This window comes from Eleginops maclovinus, chromosome 6 (genome assembly GCF_036324505.1).
Source record: "Eleginops maclovinus isolate JMC-PN-2008 ecotype Puerto Natales chromosome 6, JC_Emac_rtc_rv5, whole genome shotgun sequence".
NCBI classification, from domain to species: Eukaryota; Metazoa; Chordata; class Actinopteri; order Perciformes; family Eleginopidae; genus Eleginops; species Eleginops maclovinus.
Window position 1 is genome coordinate 14,484,092 of NC_086354.1, and position 16,122 is coordinate 14,500,213.

The 16,122-nt window shown below is 38.9% G+C and overlaps 2 protein-coding genes across 4 annotated transcripts; both read left to right on the plus strand.

The window, feature by feature from the left end:
* The first annotated feature begins 312 nt into the window (after nucleotides 1-312).
* Nucleotides 313-3,213, plus strand: thpo (thrombopoietin). Of its 2 annotated transcripts, none has more exons than XM_063885740.1 (5): nucleotides 313-596; nucleotides 705-829; nucleotides 953-1,039; nucleotides 1,188-1,352; nucleotides 2,185-3,213. In XM_063885740.1, the coding sequence occupies exons 1-5, from the start codon at nucleotides 584-586 to the stop codon at nucleotides 2,329-2,331; spliced, it is 537 nt and encodes a 178-aa protein (XP_063741810.1). In that variant the 5' UTR covers nucleotides 313-583; the 3' UTR covers nucleotides 2,332-3,213. The 2 variants fall into 2 exon arrangements, with proteins under 2 accessions (XP_063741810.1, XP_063741811.1); XM_063885741.1 differs by having other exon boundaries at nucleotides 319-596; nucleotides 2,188-3,213.
* Nucleotides 3,214-3,983: 770 nt separating this feature from the next.
* On the plus strand, nucleotides 3,984-11,791 carry LOC134865557 (solute carrier family 12 member 9-like). Of its 2 annotated transcripts, XM_063885153.1 has the most exons (14): nucleotides 3,984-4,405; nucleotides 4,779-4,913; nucleotides 5,196-5,333; nucleotides 5,416-5,519; nucleotides 5,807-6,008; nucleotides 6,277-6,384; nucleotides 6,660-6,771; nucleotides 7,012-7,169; nucleotides 7,731-7,813; nucleotides 8,769-8,893; nucleotides 8,987-9,179; nucleotides 9,269-9,443; nucleotides 9,724-9,870; nucleotides 9,990-11,791. In XM_063885153.1, the coding sequence occupies exons 1-14, from the start codon at nucleotides 4,195-4,197 to the stop codon at nucleotides 10,922-10,924; spliced, it is 2,826 nt and encodes a 941-aa protein (XP_063741223.1). In that variant the 5' UTR covers nucleotides 3,984-4,194; the 3' UTR covers nucleotides 10,925-11,791. The 2 variants fall into 2 exon arrangements, with proteins under 2 accessions (XP_063741223.1, XP_063741224.1); XM_063885154.1 differs by lacking the exons at nucleotides 4,779-4,913; nucleotides 5,196-5,333; nucleotides 5,416-5,519.
* Nucleotides 11,792-16,122: the final 4,331 nt, after the last annotated feature.

Below are 16,122 nucleotides of genomic sequence, written 5' to 3' on the forward strand. Positions count from 1 at the left end.
CCTATTGCACACCCAGTTAAAACACCACAAATAAGCTGCACATCTGTACAAAACAGCTAAAATTAGTCAAAAATTACACCCACATGTGGGCTTTGTAACTTCCTCTGAAACCAATTTTGTGAATTATCTTAACCTGAGGTGCTACCTCTATTGGCTGGAGAAAACTGTGCCACAAGGTAAATAGTCTCCAGCAGTAGGGACTGATTTGTGATGTTAGCTGTGCAAATGGAGTCTTTCACAATAATAAATCATTAACCTTTTAGTCAGCAAGCATGCTGCCCACTCAACGCTCTGAAAACTAACCCTTGCCAAAGGAGAAGTAAAATAGTCCCTCTAATATCAATGAAAGCCATTTTCAGTCCGTAACATTTTGTTATGCTGCGCAGCAGGAAAGTTGAAGCGCATCCTGCTCTCAGGCTAGATAACACTTGGACTTCCCACTGCAGAATGAGAAGGTGGGAAATCAAGTGGTGAGAAGACAAAAAGGACACACAGCTCCTCTACAGTGGACACAGGGAATTATCCACCTGGCATATTTCTTAATGGAACAAATGTGGATTCATCGGGAGTGGCCAAGCAGGGCATGGCGTTAAGCAGTGAGTAGCGAGTCCAAAAGGTTTGATTTACAAACTTTGTAATGCGCTTTTTGAACAAGCTGAACAAGCTGACGTGTGGCACGTGTGTGTGTTTGTGTGTTTGCCCAGGACTCCTGCTGCTCTGTATGGTAGCCTCTGAACTGTGGGATGCTGAGCCCAAACCCATAGAATTTGTGTGTAATAAAGGTGCCAGGCGGGCTATTAACATTGTGGCAGAGCTGGAGAGTGCACTGGTGAGGCTATAACTGTCACAGATACATTTGACCAACATTTCTCTGTTTCTCTTCCCCATGTCTCCCATCAGTCCTTCTACAATGTGTCTATCAATTGTCTCCTTCATGTCTCCTTCCTTGCAGAGTGAATGTTATGGCTCAACTACGCCCTCCACACTGGTTCAGCTACCCTGTACCGAGCTTCACGTAGCATCTTGGGAAAACAAATCAGTATGTTGGCTCATAGTTGAGTCCAAAATCTCAAAACAATGCTTTTCTAGCTTACTTACTATTGGTTTAATAAGGATCAACTTATCTTTAAAAATATGATTGTCTTAATAATGTCCTCTGAAACATATTTCTGTATGTGTTACCTCAGGACCAGGAGAAGAGAGGAGACATAGTTGCATCCTTGAGGCTTCTTGTTGAAAGTGTGAAGGTGTTCAAGGCCCAAAGCCAGCCGGGATGTGCTGCTTTACTTCTGCAGAGACTAGAGAACAACATCAACAACTACCTGCTCATTCTCACACCCCTTCAGCTGAGTGTAAGTGGCAGTCACAGTTAAAAACTGTATGCAAACTAAAATACAAGCAACAATTTGGTGATTTGTTGGAGATTAGTAGACATTTGGAGGTTAAAATTACTATTGATTTAACTGGAACATTTCCGAATGTTTTGAATACATATAATAATTTAAAAGATCTATTCCACAGTTTAGAAGTTCAAGTCGTTCACCAAATACATACTTACTTACATACATATAATACACCAAAAAATGGTTCTTGAAAACTTTACTTTTTGCATCTGGATGCCTTTTTACCTGTAAATCACAAAATCAAAGTTAACTCAGTCTGCAACTCACACAAAAAGAAAGAGAAAGTAATGCCTCAGTGTATTGATGATCACGTGTTGCCTGAATCAGACAGAATCTGGCAAGAACATTCACACAAAGTGAGTGAAAACGTGTTGATGGAGTTCTCTCTCACTGGTTTGCATTTGATTTAGAGCCATTATCAGTTTCCTCTGGTGTGGAAATATCCTGGTTTCTCATAAATCTGTGACTTACTGGATACTATGTGCTCGGGGACTGATGATGTTATGTTAAGTGACCCCAAGCCTTCCTTCCTCAGGACAAGACGAAGATAACAGTGCATACTTTCCCAGTGTGACACAGTGCAACATGGATGTCTGTGATGTGTGTTTTTATGTACTATCTTAAAAATTGTGAGGCTAACTTAAGACCTCCTATCAGTTTCATTTTTAAAATCTGTGTTGGGTGCCATGTCACCCCCCTTCTTGGTTTTCCCAGCCTCTTTCTCTTTTCTCTTTTATCATGCTCTGTTTGTTTTAACAATGAACCTTTCTGTTTGGACCAGCAGGGGCCAGCAGTGAGTCCAGGCCTGTCTTGTGTTCCTCGAAGCACCCAGAGTCTCAGCACAGTCCTGTTGAACTACAAACAACTGATTTCAGGCAAACTAGAGCGGTTTGTGATTAACCTGGAAGACAGATGCAATTCTAATTAACATAGGAACATACACAATGGACCTATTTTCTTCACAGACTGGTGGAATCAAATCAAATTGGTCCTCCAAGGTCGATAACCAAAGAATGAAATCCAACAGAGGAAAGCTGCCAGAGAGATCTGGAGATTCTCCTTATCCTGTTGTTCGGAGACATTTTTTTTGCACCTTGTTGTGGCTTTCACGTTTTTTTATAGGTGAAAAGTTTGCTTTTTTTATATAATGTAACTTAACTAAGTAAAAATAAGAAATATATACTTTTCTGCTGGCCATTAAAAGCAATTAAGAGTATCATGGACAAATGAATGTATAACAGGAAGGCAGTTCTTTTTTAATGAGTCAACAAAACTATGGATGCTTTAAAGTTTGTTCTAAGCCGATAGAACCATTACAAGCCTACAATCTGCAAAAAGTCAACCTGACTTGGATTCATGTTATTGATCCAGATTTGTTTTGCTCCTTAGTCAGTGGTAGTGTTTGCAAAGCTGATGAAAACGTACAAATCATATCCAGTTGCAAATCGTTTTATTTCATCTAAATACTGCAAGTCTTGGCCCATTGGCTTAATTTTAAAAATCAAGGACACTTACTGGGCATTTATGCAGACAGGTCAAGTGTTCCTGGTATGTATTTACAGAGCAACTGTTCATTCTCAATGCACTTTTAGATGTCTCTGTTTACATTTTGTATTTTAAGTTCATTGATTTGCTGTATTTTGTGCGTTTTTCTATACATTTTTCATTTAATTTAGGAAATATATCTTGCCCGCCTTTGTGAATTTTGTATATGTATATCCAGATTTTGCATTTTAAGAGGACATTTTATTTAGTAAGTAAGTTTATCAAAACAATATAATATGGAATAAACTATGATTTTGTACAGCCATTTATGGACTTACTTTTTATTGATTTATTTTGTGTTTAGTTAGTTAGCAGTGTTGTACAGTAACTTAGAACTGCACCAAAGACAATTTTAAGGGGACTTGTACTTTACTTGAGTATTTCCTATTTTGCTACATTGTACTTCTACCCCACTACAATTTAATACATTAAGTTACTCTGCAGATTTGGATTAATAATGTGAAATATAATGCAAAATTAAATAATATTTTAGTTACACCTGAAATAACATTCAGAAGCTACCCTGCAGCAAACAACGTTGTTAAAATTAGCTGCACCAATAATTATGATCAAAACATATCATATACATAAGTCTGAAATGGGTCAAGCTGCATGATGAACACTTTAACTTTTGGTAGTTTGAGTTTATTTTGATACCAAAACTTTTTTACTTTCACTTGATTAACTTTTGTATTGCAAGACTTTAACTTGTAACAAAAAACTACTAGTTTTTTACTTAAGTACAAGATTGAATACGGCCCTCTATTGGTTAACTAGACACTTCGGCATGGATAGGAATTCGATTTAATAACCAAATATTTTATTCCAAAAAGACAACACAACAGAGCTGTTTGGGACTACTTAAAGGACAGTGTAGTTAAATATTAAAAAATCAAGTTGTTCCAAGTCAAAGGGGGGAGTTGTGTAGGTAGGCTATCTTCTTTTGGCTAGCTAGTTTTTTGCTAGTGCTAAACAAAGTAACCGGTGGATTAATCAAGGACAAACTGGAACTGATTGGATGAGCCCATTACAGGAGGCGGGGTCGTTTTATCATCAGCATACCTTCATTACTTGCAGAAGGTGATGAAGGTAGGTGGATGTTTATGACGGCTACTTGATGAAGTTAACTAACTGCTGATACGAGAGTTAGAAAATGTCAGCATAAGAAGACGGCAGGTTGAACCTGTGCTGTTCAGTTAAAGCCAGCGATCTGAATGTAGCGTTAAATACCACAAACTTAACCACCATGTCGGAAAAGACTCCTATTCTACATTACCGACTTAGCAGCGCAAGCACTAGCCCGGAGCCGAAAGATGTCCCCGATCCCAGCAAGGCCAAGTCGGGCAAAGACGGTCGACAGAGACATGAGAAGAGCGCCCGGAAGCTCGGGGTTGTGTTTGGCGTGGTCGTACCAACTCTACTGTCCATGTTTAGCGTCGTTGTATTTCTGCGAATTGGTAAGTACAAGAGTGCAAATACATTTTATACTTGGATCTGATACTCTTTTCCCCGAAAACTTCCACGTTCGACTGAACAAATGTATAAATAAGGAGTATTCTGAAAAAAAAAGATCCTTCTGGTTAAATTAGAAGCAGGCTAGCGTGAGGTGCGTTCTTACATTGGTGGTTAGGTGTAGGCTTACAAGAAAATCGATTAATCCGTTTAATAGCTATCCATTGTCTTTTATCAATGATCAATTTAATGTTTAGCACCCATGGTGGAGCCTAACCCTATAAACATGCATGTTATTTTGCAAATAAAGTAACGCTTCAGGCCTAAATTGAACATAGGGCTACTTTTATTAATCCGATTTCCTCCTACCGCTTGTAGGATTTGTTGTGGGTCAAGCAGGGGTCTATCAGTCCATTCTGATGTTCCTTGTGGCCTACTTGATTATCACAATGACGGTGCTTTCTGTCTGTGCCATCTCCACGAATGGGGCTTTAGATGCTGGAGGCGCCTACTGTATCCTTTATTTCTCAGATGTGTGCTGCAGCTTAAAACCCTCACTTGGATGTCTGTTTGTGATTAAGCCTGTCTAATGGATTGCGGGGGGAAAAAAGTTCCTGCTTCTAACTTCTTCCCAGGATTTGCCTTATCCACCCACAGTTTGGTACAGGCTTGCTTTTGGTCTAATTCGGTCAGGTGGTTGATCTTTAACCATGTCATCAAGCAAACGCATTGTGTCAATTCATAGTTTTTCTCTACAAAAAATGGATTCAGAAATCCCTTGACTTGGATCCCCAGATATGATCAGCAGAGCCCTTGGTCCAGAGTTTGGCGGCAGCATTGGGATCATGTTTTTCTTTGCCAATGTGTGCGGAAGTGCTCTTTATGTTCTGGGTCTGGTTGAGGCTATCATGTCTACCTTTGGCATCCCAGAAGGTAAGGTATGTTAGGACATGGTGTGACATCCAGGCTTGAACGTGTTGATATATCAATAAACTCGGTTTTATTGTCCCTTCAGAGGGCACTGCAGTTGTTGCAGGTGTCCAGGTGTTGCCCTCAGGATACTGGTGGTCTCTGCTGTACGGCACTGCCTTGCTTTTCCTTTGTTTCATTGTCTGCTTGGTGAGACTGCATTATTTTATTTTACTGCACATTTTTATACAAAAGAATCATGTGACTATTTAGAATAAAATGTATAAATCCATGCTTTCATCTTTTTCTTCACAATTTGTTTTTGATGATGAACTCAACTCTTACAAACTTTTAGCGCAGTTGTGAAAACTATTGTCATCGAGGCAAGATTGAACTCAATGAATGTCATGGATCTTCTTATTATAGAGATCTTGCTGAATTGTTATTTTTTGCCACATAGTGCCAAAAAAACAACTCTAACTGAAATGTCATTACAGGTGGGAGCCCACATCTATGCCAAAGCCACCTTTCTTATCGTCATCATAGTCGCATTAGTCTTGGCCACTATCTTCATCAATTTTTTCATTGTGGGGCCCATTGTGGTGATGTTGCCAGGGAATTCTGGGCTGAACGGTACCAGCTCGAGAACTGCAAATTATACTAGCTTTCGGCGCCTCACCTTTGAGGGCAACCTATTGCGTAAGTGTTTTTCATATCATCAGATGTATATGTTCACTGATAATTGTTTATGCTTTCATCATCTTAAACCTATTTAAACAATATTGGACCTGTTTTGAAGAAAACACAGCCTTTCGATTTATATAAGCTTTAATTTGTTAATTGAGGACTTTGATTTATTTAAGCACAAGAAGCAAACACTGTATCTAGCATTTCAGAAATCCCTGTCAGTTAGTCTAAGTGAGCCTTTACTATTATAAATAATCCCGCCTCCTGTCTCTCCTTTTAGCCAATTACACAATAGACTACACCACTGGTGCCATGATGAGTTTTGCCAAAGTGTTTGCTGTCATGTTCAATGGCTGCACTGGGATCATGGCAGGATCCAACATGTCAGGTAAGATGGCATTCAAACAACTTCAATTAATACATTCTTAGAGGGGAAACGATGTAGTATAGTACAAAACATTTCACATCTAGAATACATGTGTAAACCACATTTTTCTGCAACCTCTTGGAGAAGAGCCTTTAAAAGGAGTTAAGGCAGGTCTAGAAATGTGGACTTTGGTGGATCCAATTGAAGACCGAGTACTTGACATATTTATATAGCAGATAATAGCTTTGATAGATAACTGTTTGTTTAATAATCAACTTTTGTTGTCTGATTTCCAGGAGACCTGAAAAACCCCAGCTACGCCATCCCAAGAGGAACCCTTGCAGCTGTTCTTACAACGTTCATCACATACAATGTGCTTAGTGTGCTGGTTGCAGGGTCCTGTGAACGGTAAAACACAGACACAGTACAACATATGAAGAAGTACTCAATTGAATGCTATTGATTTCTCTTAAAAAAATGCTCAGAACCCTGTAGTCGCTTAAATATTTTTGAGAGATGGTGTATGTTAATTTACTTTTTTATTTTTTTTGTGCTTGTACACATGTCAATTGACTTAAAATCTATCTTTATTAACACATTAAGTTTGATAATGTGGTTTTATTTTGAACTTCTTTCAATTGTCCTTAGTAACCTTCTCCAAAAAGACTACAATTTCCTGGGAGACATCAATATATGGCCACCACTGGTGACAATTGGGATTTACTCCTCCACCATTTCGGCTGCCATGAGTAACCTGATAGGAGCCTCCAGGATCCTGTATGCCCTCTCCAAAGACAACCTGTTTGGTCAGATTATTAAACATGCATTTGTCAACTGCCCAATGATGAAATTAGTTTATACTTTTATCCCAAACTATAGAAATTGAATTCTAAAGAAAGAGCAGCCACTTATTGATTTATTTGCAGATTGGGGATTCAGCTCATTTGGCCGTGATTATTATTATTTTTTTTTGTAGTGAGAAGATTTTGCATGCTTCTCCCGCTTGTTTTATCAGTGATAAGTGGTTGATTCATAGCAATAAAAAAAGCATATCAAACTCCAGCTGGTATTTTATAAAGCTGAGTCAACGTTTTAATAATCAGCCATCTGTTGAAAGAGGCCTCCCATGTAAAATGTGAGAACTTGACACTTGTTATTAATTTCATCCTGTCTTGTTTTCCAAGTGGAGGCATGTTAATTTGGAAAGCATCGTTTGACAGCAGATGGCTTGCAGTGTTGACTTTCTCAGAAGAAGAAAAAATCCTCTGTGTGTTGGGCTTAAGGGCAAGTGCAGTATGACTAAGTTGTTTATCTGATTAAGGAGCAATAACAGTGACTATTGGTTTTGATGTTTTATATTTCTACAGGTGGTTTCCTGTCTCTGGTTAGGAAAACCTCTCTGAGTGGGAACCCCTGGGCCTCTGTGCTTGTTTCCTGGCTGCTTGTACAGGTAAGCTAGGAAACTGTATGTGAGGAGTGGGGACAGTTTTCCTCTGTGGATTACATTGAGAGTGACTCTCCTTGAGCTCTACTACTACTTCTACTGCGTGTTAGTTTAGTGACCTAGTTGCCTTGTAAAATTACTTTTTAGCAACTCTCCAAATGGAGGTGTTTTACAAATACACATGGACAGCCACACATAAACTATTATAACTACAAAAAAGTACAATACAGGGCAGCAATACATTTGTAAAGTTATATAAATATAGCCACCTATACATTTACATTTTCAAGGGGTGTTCACTAATGAGAAAGATGAAATGTACAAGGTCACTCTAATCATATAAACCTTAATTGCTGAAATAACATCACCATTGACATGATACTGTATATTGCAAAATTGCTTATTTTTTTTTGTAGAAAATGCAGTGTTGCCCTGTGTGGTGTTAAAAGGAACAGTAAAGCTGGACTTGCTAACAAATTTGCAGCTGCCAAACTGATCGATAACTGTTCCTTCATCTTCTACTCCGGTGCAAAACATAATTTACTTCGAATTGGTTGACCGTTGGTCAAATTACGCTTGTAAGGTTTGAGCAGGGTACTTTCCAGTTAATCTAGTAAGTCAACTCTTCATTTCACTTCCATGCCACTACTTTTAAGCATATTCCCTAGCATGGGTTTGTATGGTATATGGTATAGCTTTTTATGAAACGGTTAGGCTGTTTCACAGGGTTCGGGGTCAAGGGACACCACAGAAAGCTACTCATGCAGATTAAGAGTTATATTGTTGGTATACATTGTTAACACAGTCAGTTGTAAGAGCTCACACACTTTTTGTTGTTACAATATTGCAAATTGTATTTGTAAATGTTTAAAATGTGAAGATGTAACCTGAGTGAGATCCAAGTAGCACCAAATACAACATATTGATAAGCCAAACTGCTGTTCTTTATCTATTCCACTAGGTGGTGCTGTTTGCTGGTAAATTGAACACCATTGCTAGTATTGTAACCATCTTCTTCTTGTTGGTCTATGCTGCTGTGAACCTGGCCTGTTTGGCTCTTGAATGGGCTTCTGCACCAAACTTCAGGTAAGATGGTTGATATTTGCAGGCTTTCTGTTTTGGTTTGGATGATTTTGGCTTCAATACACATTCTCTCATGCTGTTTGCTTTGTTTTTCAGACCCTCGTTCCGTTGTTTTACATGGCATACCTGCACACTGGGCATTCTTGGCTCACTGGTTATGATGTTCCTGATCGATGCCATTTATGCATTTGGCAGCATAGCCTTTATGATGCTGCTGCTGATGCTTATCCACTACCTTGGTCCTATCAGCAACTGGGGCTACATCAGCCAGGCGCTCATCTTCCACCAGGTGTCACAAAAAACCCATTGTCTCACCAAAACTACAATATGATGCAAGTATGCATGAATAACTACATCATCACATCTCTATTTCCTCAGGTGCGCAAGTACTTGTTGATGTTGGATGTGCGCAAGGACCATGTGAAGTTCTGGAGGCCCCAGCTGTTGTTGATGGTGGCTAACCCTCGAAGCTGTACAGGTCTCATGACCTTTATTAATGACCTGAAGAAGAGTGGCCTCTATGTACTGGGACATGTAAAGCTTGGTTTACTTGGTAAGAATTGTGTAGTAGGAGACGGATGCATAACTAGTGTTATGTCTTAATGTGTCTTATAAACCTACACTTTTTAGTATTAAAAACTCACCCACTGATGGCTTTAAGATCGAGTTTAGCTTTTTAAAGAAGACAAACTTTATTAATCTCTTACAGGGAAATGTCTTTCTCTAAGGAGCCTTTTTTCCTCCACTTTGCAAATGTTTCAACAACTAATGCAGAATTGTTCTTTTAGACACACTTTTGAGAGTATGTGGGTCTTTTGTGTGTGTTTCTGCAGATGGGATGCCGTCTGATCCTCTGCAGAGCCGTTATGACTCCTGGCTGTCTCTGGTGGACCATCTCAACATAAAGGCATTTGTCAACCTTACCCTGGCAAACTCTGTCCGACATGGAGTTCAGAACCTGCTTTTTATCACAGGCTTTGGTAGGCAAGTTTAGATTGCAGCTCTATGGCAATGTTTTATTTTCATTATTGAAATGGTTATGTAATTTGCAAACTTAACAGTTGTAATCCAAAATACTCATTTGTCTGTTTTCTTCTAGGCGGAATGAGGCCAAACACCCTTGTCCTTGGTTTTTATGATGACTGCATCCATGAAGATGACCTTGAAGGTAAAATTCTCTTGTCTACAGGCACAGGCTTTGATGCAGTGACCCCATCCATAGACCCTGGAGAGCTTCGGTCTCCCTTCTTCCCTAAGTTGAGGAGTGCTGAGGACCTGAAAGACCTTGGAGGGGAGGAATATGTTTCACTGATCGCAGACGCCGTAAAAATGGGAAAGAATGTAACTCTGGCTCGGAACTTTAACCAATTCAACCGAGAAGTATTGGATTCAGGGAAAAAGATTCGGAGCCACCGACGCACAACAGGGCCATTTGTTGACGTGTGGCCGTTGAATCTGCTTCGACCAGACAGCCGTGCTTACGTCGACATCTGCTCACTGTTCTTACTGCAGTTGGCCTGCGTGCTTCAAGAGACCCGTGCCTGGAAGCACGCACGACTCCGCCTCTTCCTGTGTGTGGAGGCTGGTTGCAGTCTGAAGAAAGAGGAGGAAAAGAAGCTCCGGTCGATGCTAAAGGAGCTAAGGATTTCAGCTCAGGTGCAGATGGTGGTGTGGGACCAGGTGCTGGAGCTGCACTGGCAGAGACAAGGAGGAAAAGTGAGAGGGAATCCGGTAGAGTCTGCACAGAACGAGGAGACAAGGGAGAGACGAGAGGAGGCTGAGAAGCAAAATGGTTTCCAATTGTTTCCCAACAATGCTGCTCAGCTGACCGATGAGTATATCTGTGCTGTCAACAATTTGATTCGCAAACACGGTGCCCCTCAGCCTGCTGTGCGTTTCCTGTATTTGCCCCGGCCACCAGCAGACACAAGCCTTTACTGTGCCTACCTCCGCCAGGTGGACATGTTGAGCAAAGACCTGGGCCCAACTTTACTGATTCAGGGAGTTACTCCAGTGGTCACTACTGACCTCTAAAGCTCTTAACAGTTAATCTATCAACTACCCTGATCTAGTATTGTTCTTGCAGTACATTGGACTGCACCTCTTGCCACCAATTTATTATTACTATTATTATTATTGCATTTATACAGTTAATGTTTCTGTTTGTAATATTAATGCAAAATTGATTTGGTGAAAGGAAGTTTACTTCTGATGGATATTGCAAGTTGTTTGTCTTTTTCATCCACACTTGGAGATGGTGCTATAGTGGAATAGGAATGAGTGATTTTCACATTTTGTGGGGTCAAAGGAGTATAGGTGCTTGCAGTGCCCTAGTCAGGAAATATTGTGTAATGTAAATAGAAAAATACTGAAATTAATTATTGTATTGCCTCATATCTCTTTCCTTCAATTTCATATAGAATTCAGAAAATAAAGATATATGAAGGTAAAAAAACCAACATTTTGAATGGTCTTGTATGCGGTTGTCCAATTATGTCTGATATCCACTGAGGTACTCCTCAGCACTTTGATGTTACAGGTTTTGTATCTCAAACTAGCAGCCTGGACAATATTTCTACGTGTAGTTTTTTTTCTTTATACCTTACCAAAGGTGCAAAATATATGTACAACCAAGATAACATTTTTATATATGTTTATAGTTCTGGTTTTGTTGGTGGGTTGTATGGAAAAACGTATCCAAAGGACCAGTTATTTCTTACAATAGATTGCAGCTAGCCTGCCCCCTGTTTTGACACAGGATTACAGGAGCAAAGCAATGAACTGCATTGGAGCAGTAAAAGAAGTTTTCTATCAGTTTGTTTGTGTTGTGGACTGTTGTAACTTTTTGAAAGAGACGGTGGTAGACCAGCTGTGTGCATGTTAAAATTGTGTTTTTTGTCATCTGGTGGCTTTGGTGGGAACATGCATTACTGCTTCAGTATCCCACTGGAATGGGCTGTTTGATGGCAAGGTACAGAATGAAATGGGTTTTGCTACTCCTCATCCACATCATTTTTTGCTTTGCTTTTGGGCCGCCTGTTTGTTTTTACAAACTGCTTGCGTGCGTACTTCAATCCACCATATGTAATACTCTGACTATGGATAAGTAGCTCACACAACCCCACCTCAAAACATCTAAATGATCCTGTTAATTCATCTGGGCCTTTTCATTCTGTCTGAAGAATTTTGAAACAATGCAAACCTAACATTTTCACAGGGCACACAGACGTATTGGGCGTGCATGTGCATTCTCCAAACAGGTGTTCAACCATGTCATAAAGGGAAATGTCTTGAATACTAAATAATAGTTGTTTAAAATAAGATATATATTTTGAATAAACAATATATATATATATTCTTTTTTTTTAGTTCTGTAGAAGACTTTGTGTATGCACATGTGTTATTCAATGACAACTACCTGAATGACGCAGTTTATCATTTGGTGTCGGAGATGGGTGGTGGGCGATGGAGAGACTGTACCTTCTGATCTAGAGCTGAAGCCGCCTGTAGCATATGTCACATTGGTTAGTAAAAAAAATCCATGTGTTGGCAACTAGGAGAACTAACACCCGCATGCACGTCACTAACAACCTGCATGTGGGAGGGAGTGTGTTCACAGATGGAGGCAGATTGGTCTCCCAGTACCATAAATATTTACCACGTTGACAGTCGAGCGGGAAGCATGAGCATCTAAGATATAGTAGAGTATTGAGTTTTATTTTTTCAAAACTTTTATTTGGATATCACAAAGAATCAATTGCGAACCAGAAAAAAATGTTATTTGGTGTTTCATCAACAATTATCTTACCTAAGCCAACAAATGTTAAGATATTGGGACTGAATCACTTCCGACTGATGATTGGCTTGGAGAGGAAGATTTCCTGGCGTAGGAAAGGCTCAATTAACTGTGGTGTAATAAACGGTGAATATTAAAATCACGTTGGTCCTCTGCTGAGACCTGTGTTTGTACACGGGGATCAGATACTTGAAAAATGGACAAAACATAATTTAAGCTATATATTAGTTTCAAATGATTTTAGATCATAAAATTGGAGGGGAACATCTTGTACCAGAGATTGTATTACAGAAAAATGAATATTCATATGCCAAAGATGTTAATTTCCCTTTCAGTGACATCTGTAAGTTGCAGAGTTTGCTTGACTTTTCAAATACATTTAATAAACACTGTTCCTTTCTTTTTATCAATAATTGTTCAGTACTAAGTGATCAAAAACAGGTTATCTAAAAACCAATCTTGCTGATTCGGATTACCTGAACTCACCCCATTTCACTTTAAAGTGCATAGAAATAGTTTATCTTTGTAAAAGGAGCTGAAGTGTGAAGTGGCACTGCTGACTAATATCTGTTTTTTCCGACTACCATGTTGGGAGAGGGATCCTCTCAGACTTCAGACTTGGAAATAATTCTGATCTGCATGTTTTCATAAAACATCCACTGATCAGTAGGAGGAATTTAGCCATACAGGGACATCCTCCTGTCACAACATCACTCTGATTTAGAAGAATACTTCTCTGAACTTCTGACCAGAAGATCGTTCTGAATCTGTCATGCATTTGCCACACTCTGGCAGATGAAATGTTTAATAAGTCATAAGATTTTGGAACTAAACCCTTCCAAGATATTATATACATGTACTGACACCAGCCTACATGTCACTTACAAACTGCACGTGGGAGGGAGTGTTTTCACAGAAAAATGAGGCTCCAAGTCCTATTTAGAGATACCACGTTGATAAACATGCAAGTAATGATTGAAGGGTTGTAGATGTACAATGAACATAAGCACATGTTGGCCTTAATTAAGATGGAAAGTTGGTTGTATTTTGTAAAAAACATTATCTGGCAATGTAGCTTCTTCTAATCCTTAACTCACTTTAACAGATTGAGTGTTTTAGTGATGCTCAGACCTGGATTAAGGTTTGTGTTTTCATCATTGTGGTCCTCGTGTGTCTAGTGGTAAGAACTATGTATCAGGAGTGTTCTCAAGACATCCAGCAATTAAGCAATATCCTTATCCCTAAAGCCACAAATGTCCTCAGCCCTGAAATTAAATATAGAAAAAGTTGTAGCTGGTGGTAGTCCATCCCATAGTGGTTCTAATATCTGTAGGCTAGAAATGTGTTCTTTACTTTCATGTCTTTGTTCAGGTTAACTTGTATTGCCTGTAAATCAATTATTTTGTATTTTGATCAAAGGTATTGAAGGGACATAGAATGACAATAAAACAAAGTATCCCACATCATCTTGAAGTAAGCTTTGAATGCCTACAGCTAGTGACGGAGTGTTACTGAGGAAATAGCTGCACTTGTCATATTTGGAGGAAGATTGCATTGTCAATGTAAGCTTCTACCGCCTACTTCATGCACAACCTCCATGTATTCATAAGTTATGTTATATTATGATAACACACAGATATAAACACCAACCATATAATTTGTGTCTGTTTTGTACTGCCCAAAATAGGATATATATTTTTGGAAATTGGGCTGCCACTTGTGTGGTATTCTTCCTGGCAACAGAAATATCCACTGTGTTATCATACACTGAGCCCCTGAGTGTAATTTTTGAGAAGTCTATAAAATACATACAGTATATTAGTCCGGCTATGGATAAAAGAGAACATTTACAAGTTTTAAAAAAATATTGTGGAAGTATTGTACCTACCAGCAGCATTTACATTGCTTTATTGCAGTAGTTATACAGTGTATGGTTTTTACATGCCACTGAGCATCATAACTCTTTCCCAATCATTATCAGATACAACTGCACTGGTAAATATCGTGTAGACTGACTAAATAATCACAGGTCAACTGATAAGGAAATAAAAAAACTGTAGAAGTGGAGCAAGAATACTAATAACCTGCGCTAATGACCTGTGGGTCCTTTGGGAAAAAACAATAAAGTAAATAAAGTACCTCATTACCGGTATGGTGACCCAAATAGAAACGTGTTTAGTGCCTTCATGATGTTCAAACCTTGATTTATCTGTGTTAAACAAAACATCCTGCAGAACATTTATTATTCCTAATCTGTCAACTTTTGTTTAGTTTTATTGTCATTCACCTGGCCCTTTCATAGAGTGTTTGATTACAACAAAGACTGAGCCTAGTGTCAATCTGACACTTTAACTCAGGCGTCAGAAAACAATTAAGTTTCATCCACATGTTCCTCCATTTTTTCTGGGTCTTATCAATCCAAGTATTCGGATCCTGCGTCACTGATTGCGCAAGGGAGGATTTGCTGTGACCTGTGGTTTCTTTTCAGTGGCACTTGAAACACTAATTTCATGCCATCTGGTTGATTTTTCTTTTAAATCTTGAGGGCCAGTTTCAATCAGACTTTGCTGATTAAAATGACCCCATCAACGGGTCTATCCATACATCCATCAAATCATATATCCATCTGTCAGTTCCTTCATCTATCCATTGAACCATTCCATTTTTCTTCTCTCACCTCTCACATGTTCATGTGAGAGGAAGAAGATGAATGTTCATCTGAGAGGAAAAGGATGTGACTGATTCTTAAAATATGTGTAATGTACTCATTTTTGGGGCTGCACTTGACACGTACTTCTCACCTTGTCTATTTGCTTCAGCTCAGTATCACGGAAAGCACAACGATCAGCTATTTCTGCCTTCCGGTGCTGGTCTGATATACTGATACTGATGACAATCAGATTCTGATGACAGAATTAAGACAACAACTATTTTAATTGTGGTATGTGTTTCAGTGGTTTAGAATTTGAATTATATAAATAATAAAATGGAGGGGGAAAAAAATTGTCCAATGTGGAAAATTGTGTAATTTACAGATCAATGCAAATGAAAACTAGCATCTTGTTTATAATTGTGAAGTGATTATATCTTAAGAGCTGATACTTTTCCATGACTCACAGCTTTGTCTCAACATTCAGTGACTACAAGGTGTCTCTCCAGAGCAGATGGTAAGACAGTGTCACAGGAGTGTCTGTAAATGTGCGAACTGAGGTCAGTACAGTGTGAGAAATATGTTAATTTCACATGTGTGTTTCAGGATGGAATGATATATTACTGGGTAAAGACATGATACATTTTCCTTTTTAGGTCATGCTTTATACTTCCTGTGGTATATGTACTGTTGATTTGGGTTTTTTTCTGTTAATACTCTGTTATACTTTTCCTTATATAAAAGGTTATTTTGATTACTGATAAAACTCAGTCCAGAAAAGCAGGT

Bases quoted from the DNA above. Each gene is read 5' to 3' on its own strand.
- LOC134865557 (XM_063885153.1), top strand. From the start codon at position 4,195: ATGTCGGAAAAGACTCCTATTCTACATTACCGACTTAGCAGCGCAAGC. The intron at 5,334-5,415 runs GTAAGGTATGTT...TTGTCCCTTCAG, and splicing joins TACCTTTGGCATCCCAGAAG to AGGGCACTGCAGTTGTTGCA. The intron at 7,170-7,730 runs GTCAGATTATTA...ATATTTCTACAG, and splicing joins CTCCAAAGACAACCTGTTTG to GTGGTTTCCTGTCTCTGGTT.
- thpo (XM_063885740.1), top strand. The intron at 1,040-1,187 runs GTATGTTGGCTC...GTGTTACCTCAG, and splicing joins CATCTTGGGAAAACAAATCA to GACCAGGAGAAGAGAGGAGA. The intron at 1,353-2,184 runs GTAAGTGGCAGT...TGTTTGGACCAG, and splicing joins TCACACCCCTTCAGCTGAGT to CAGGGGCCAGCAGTGAGTCC.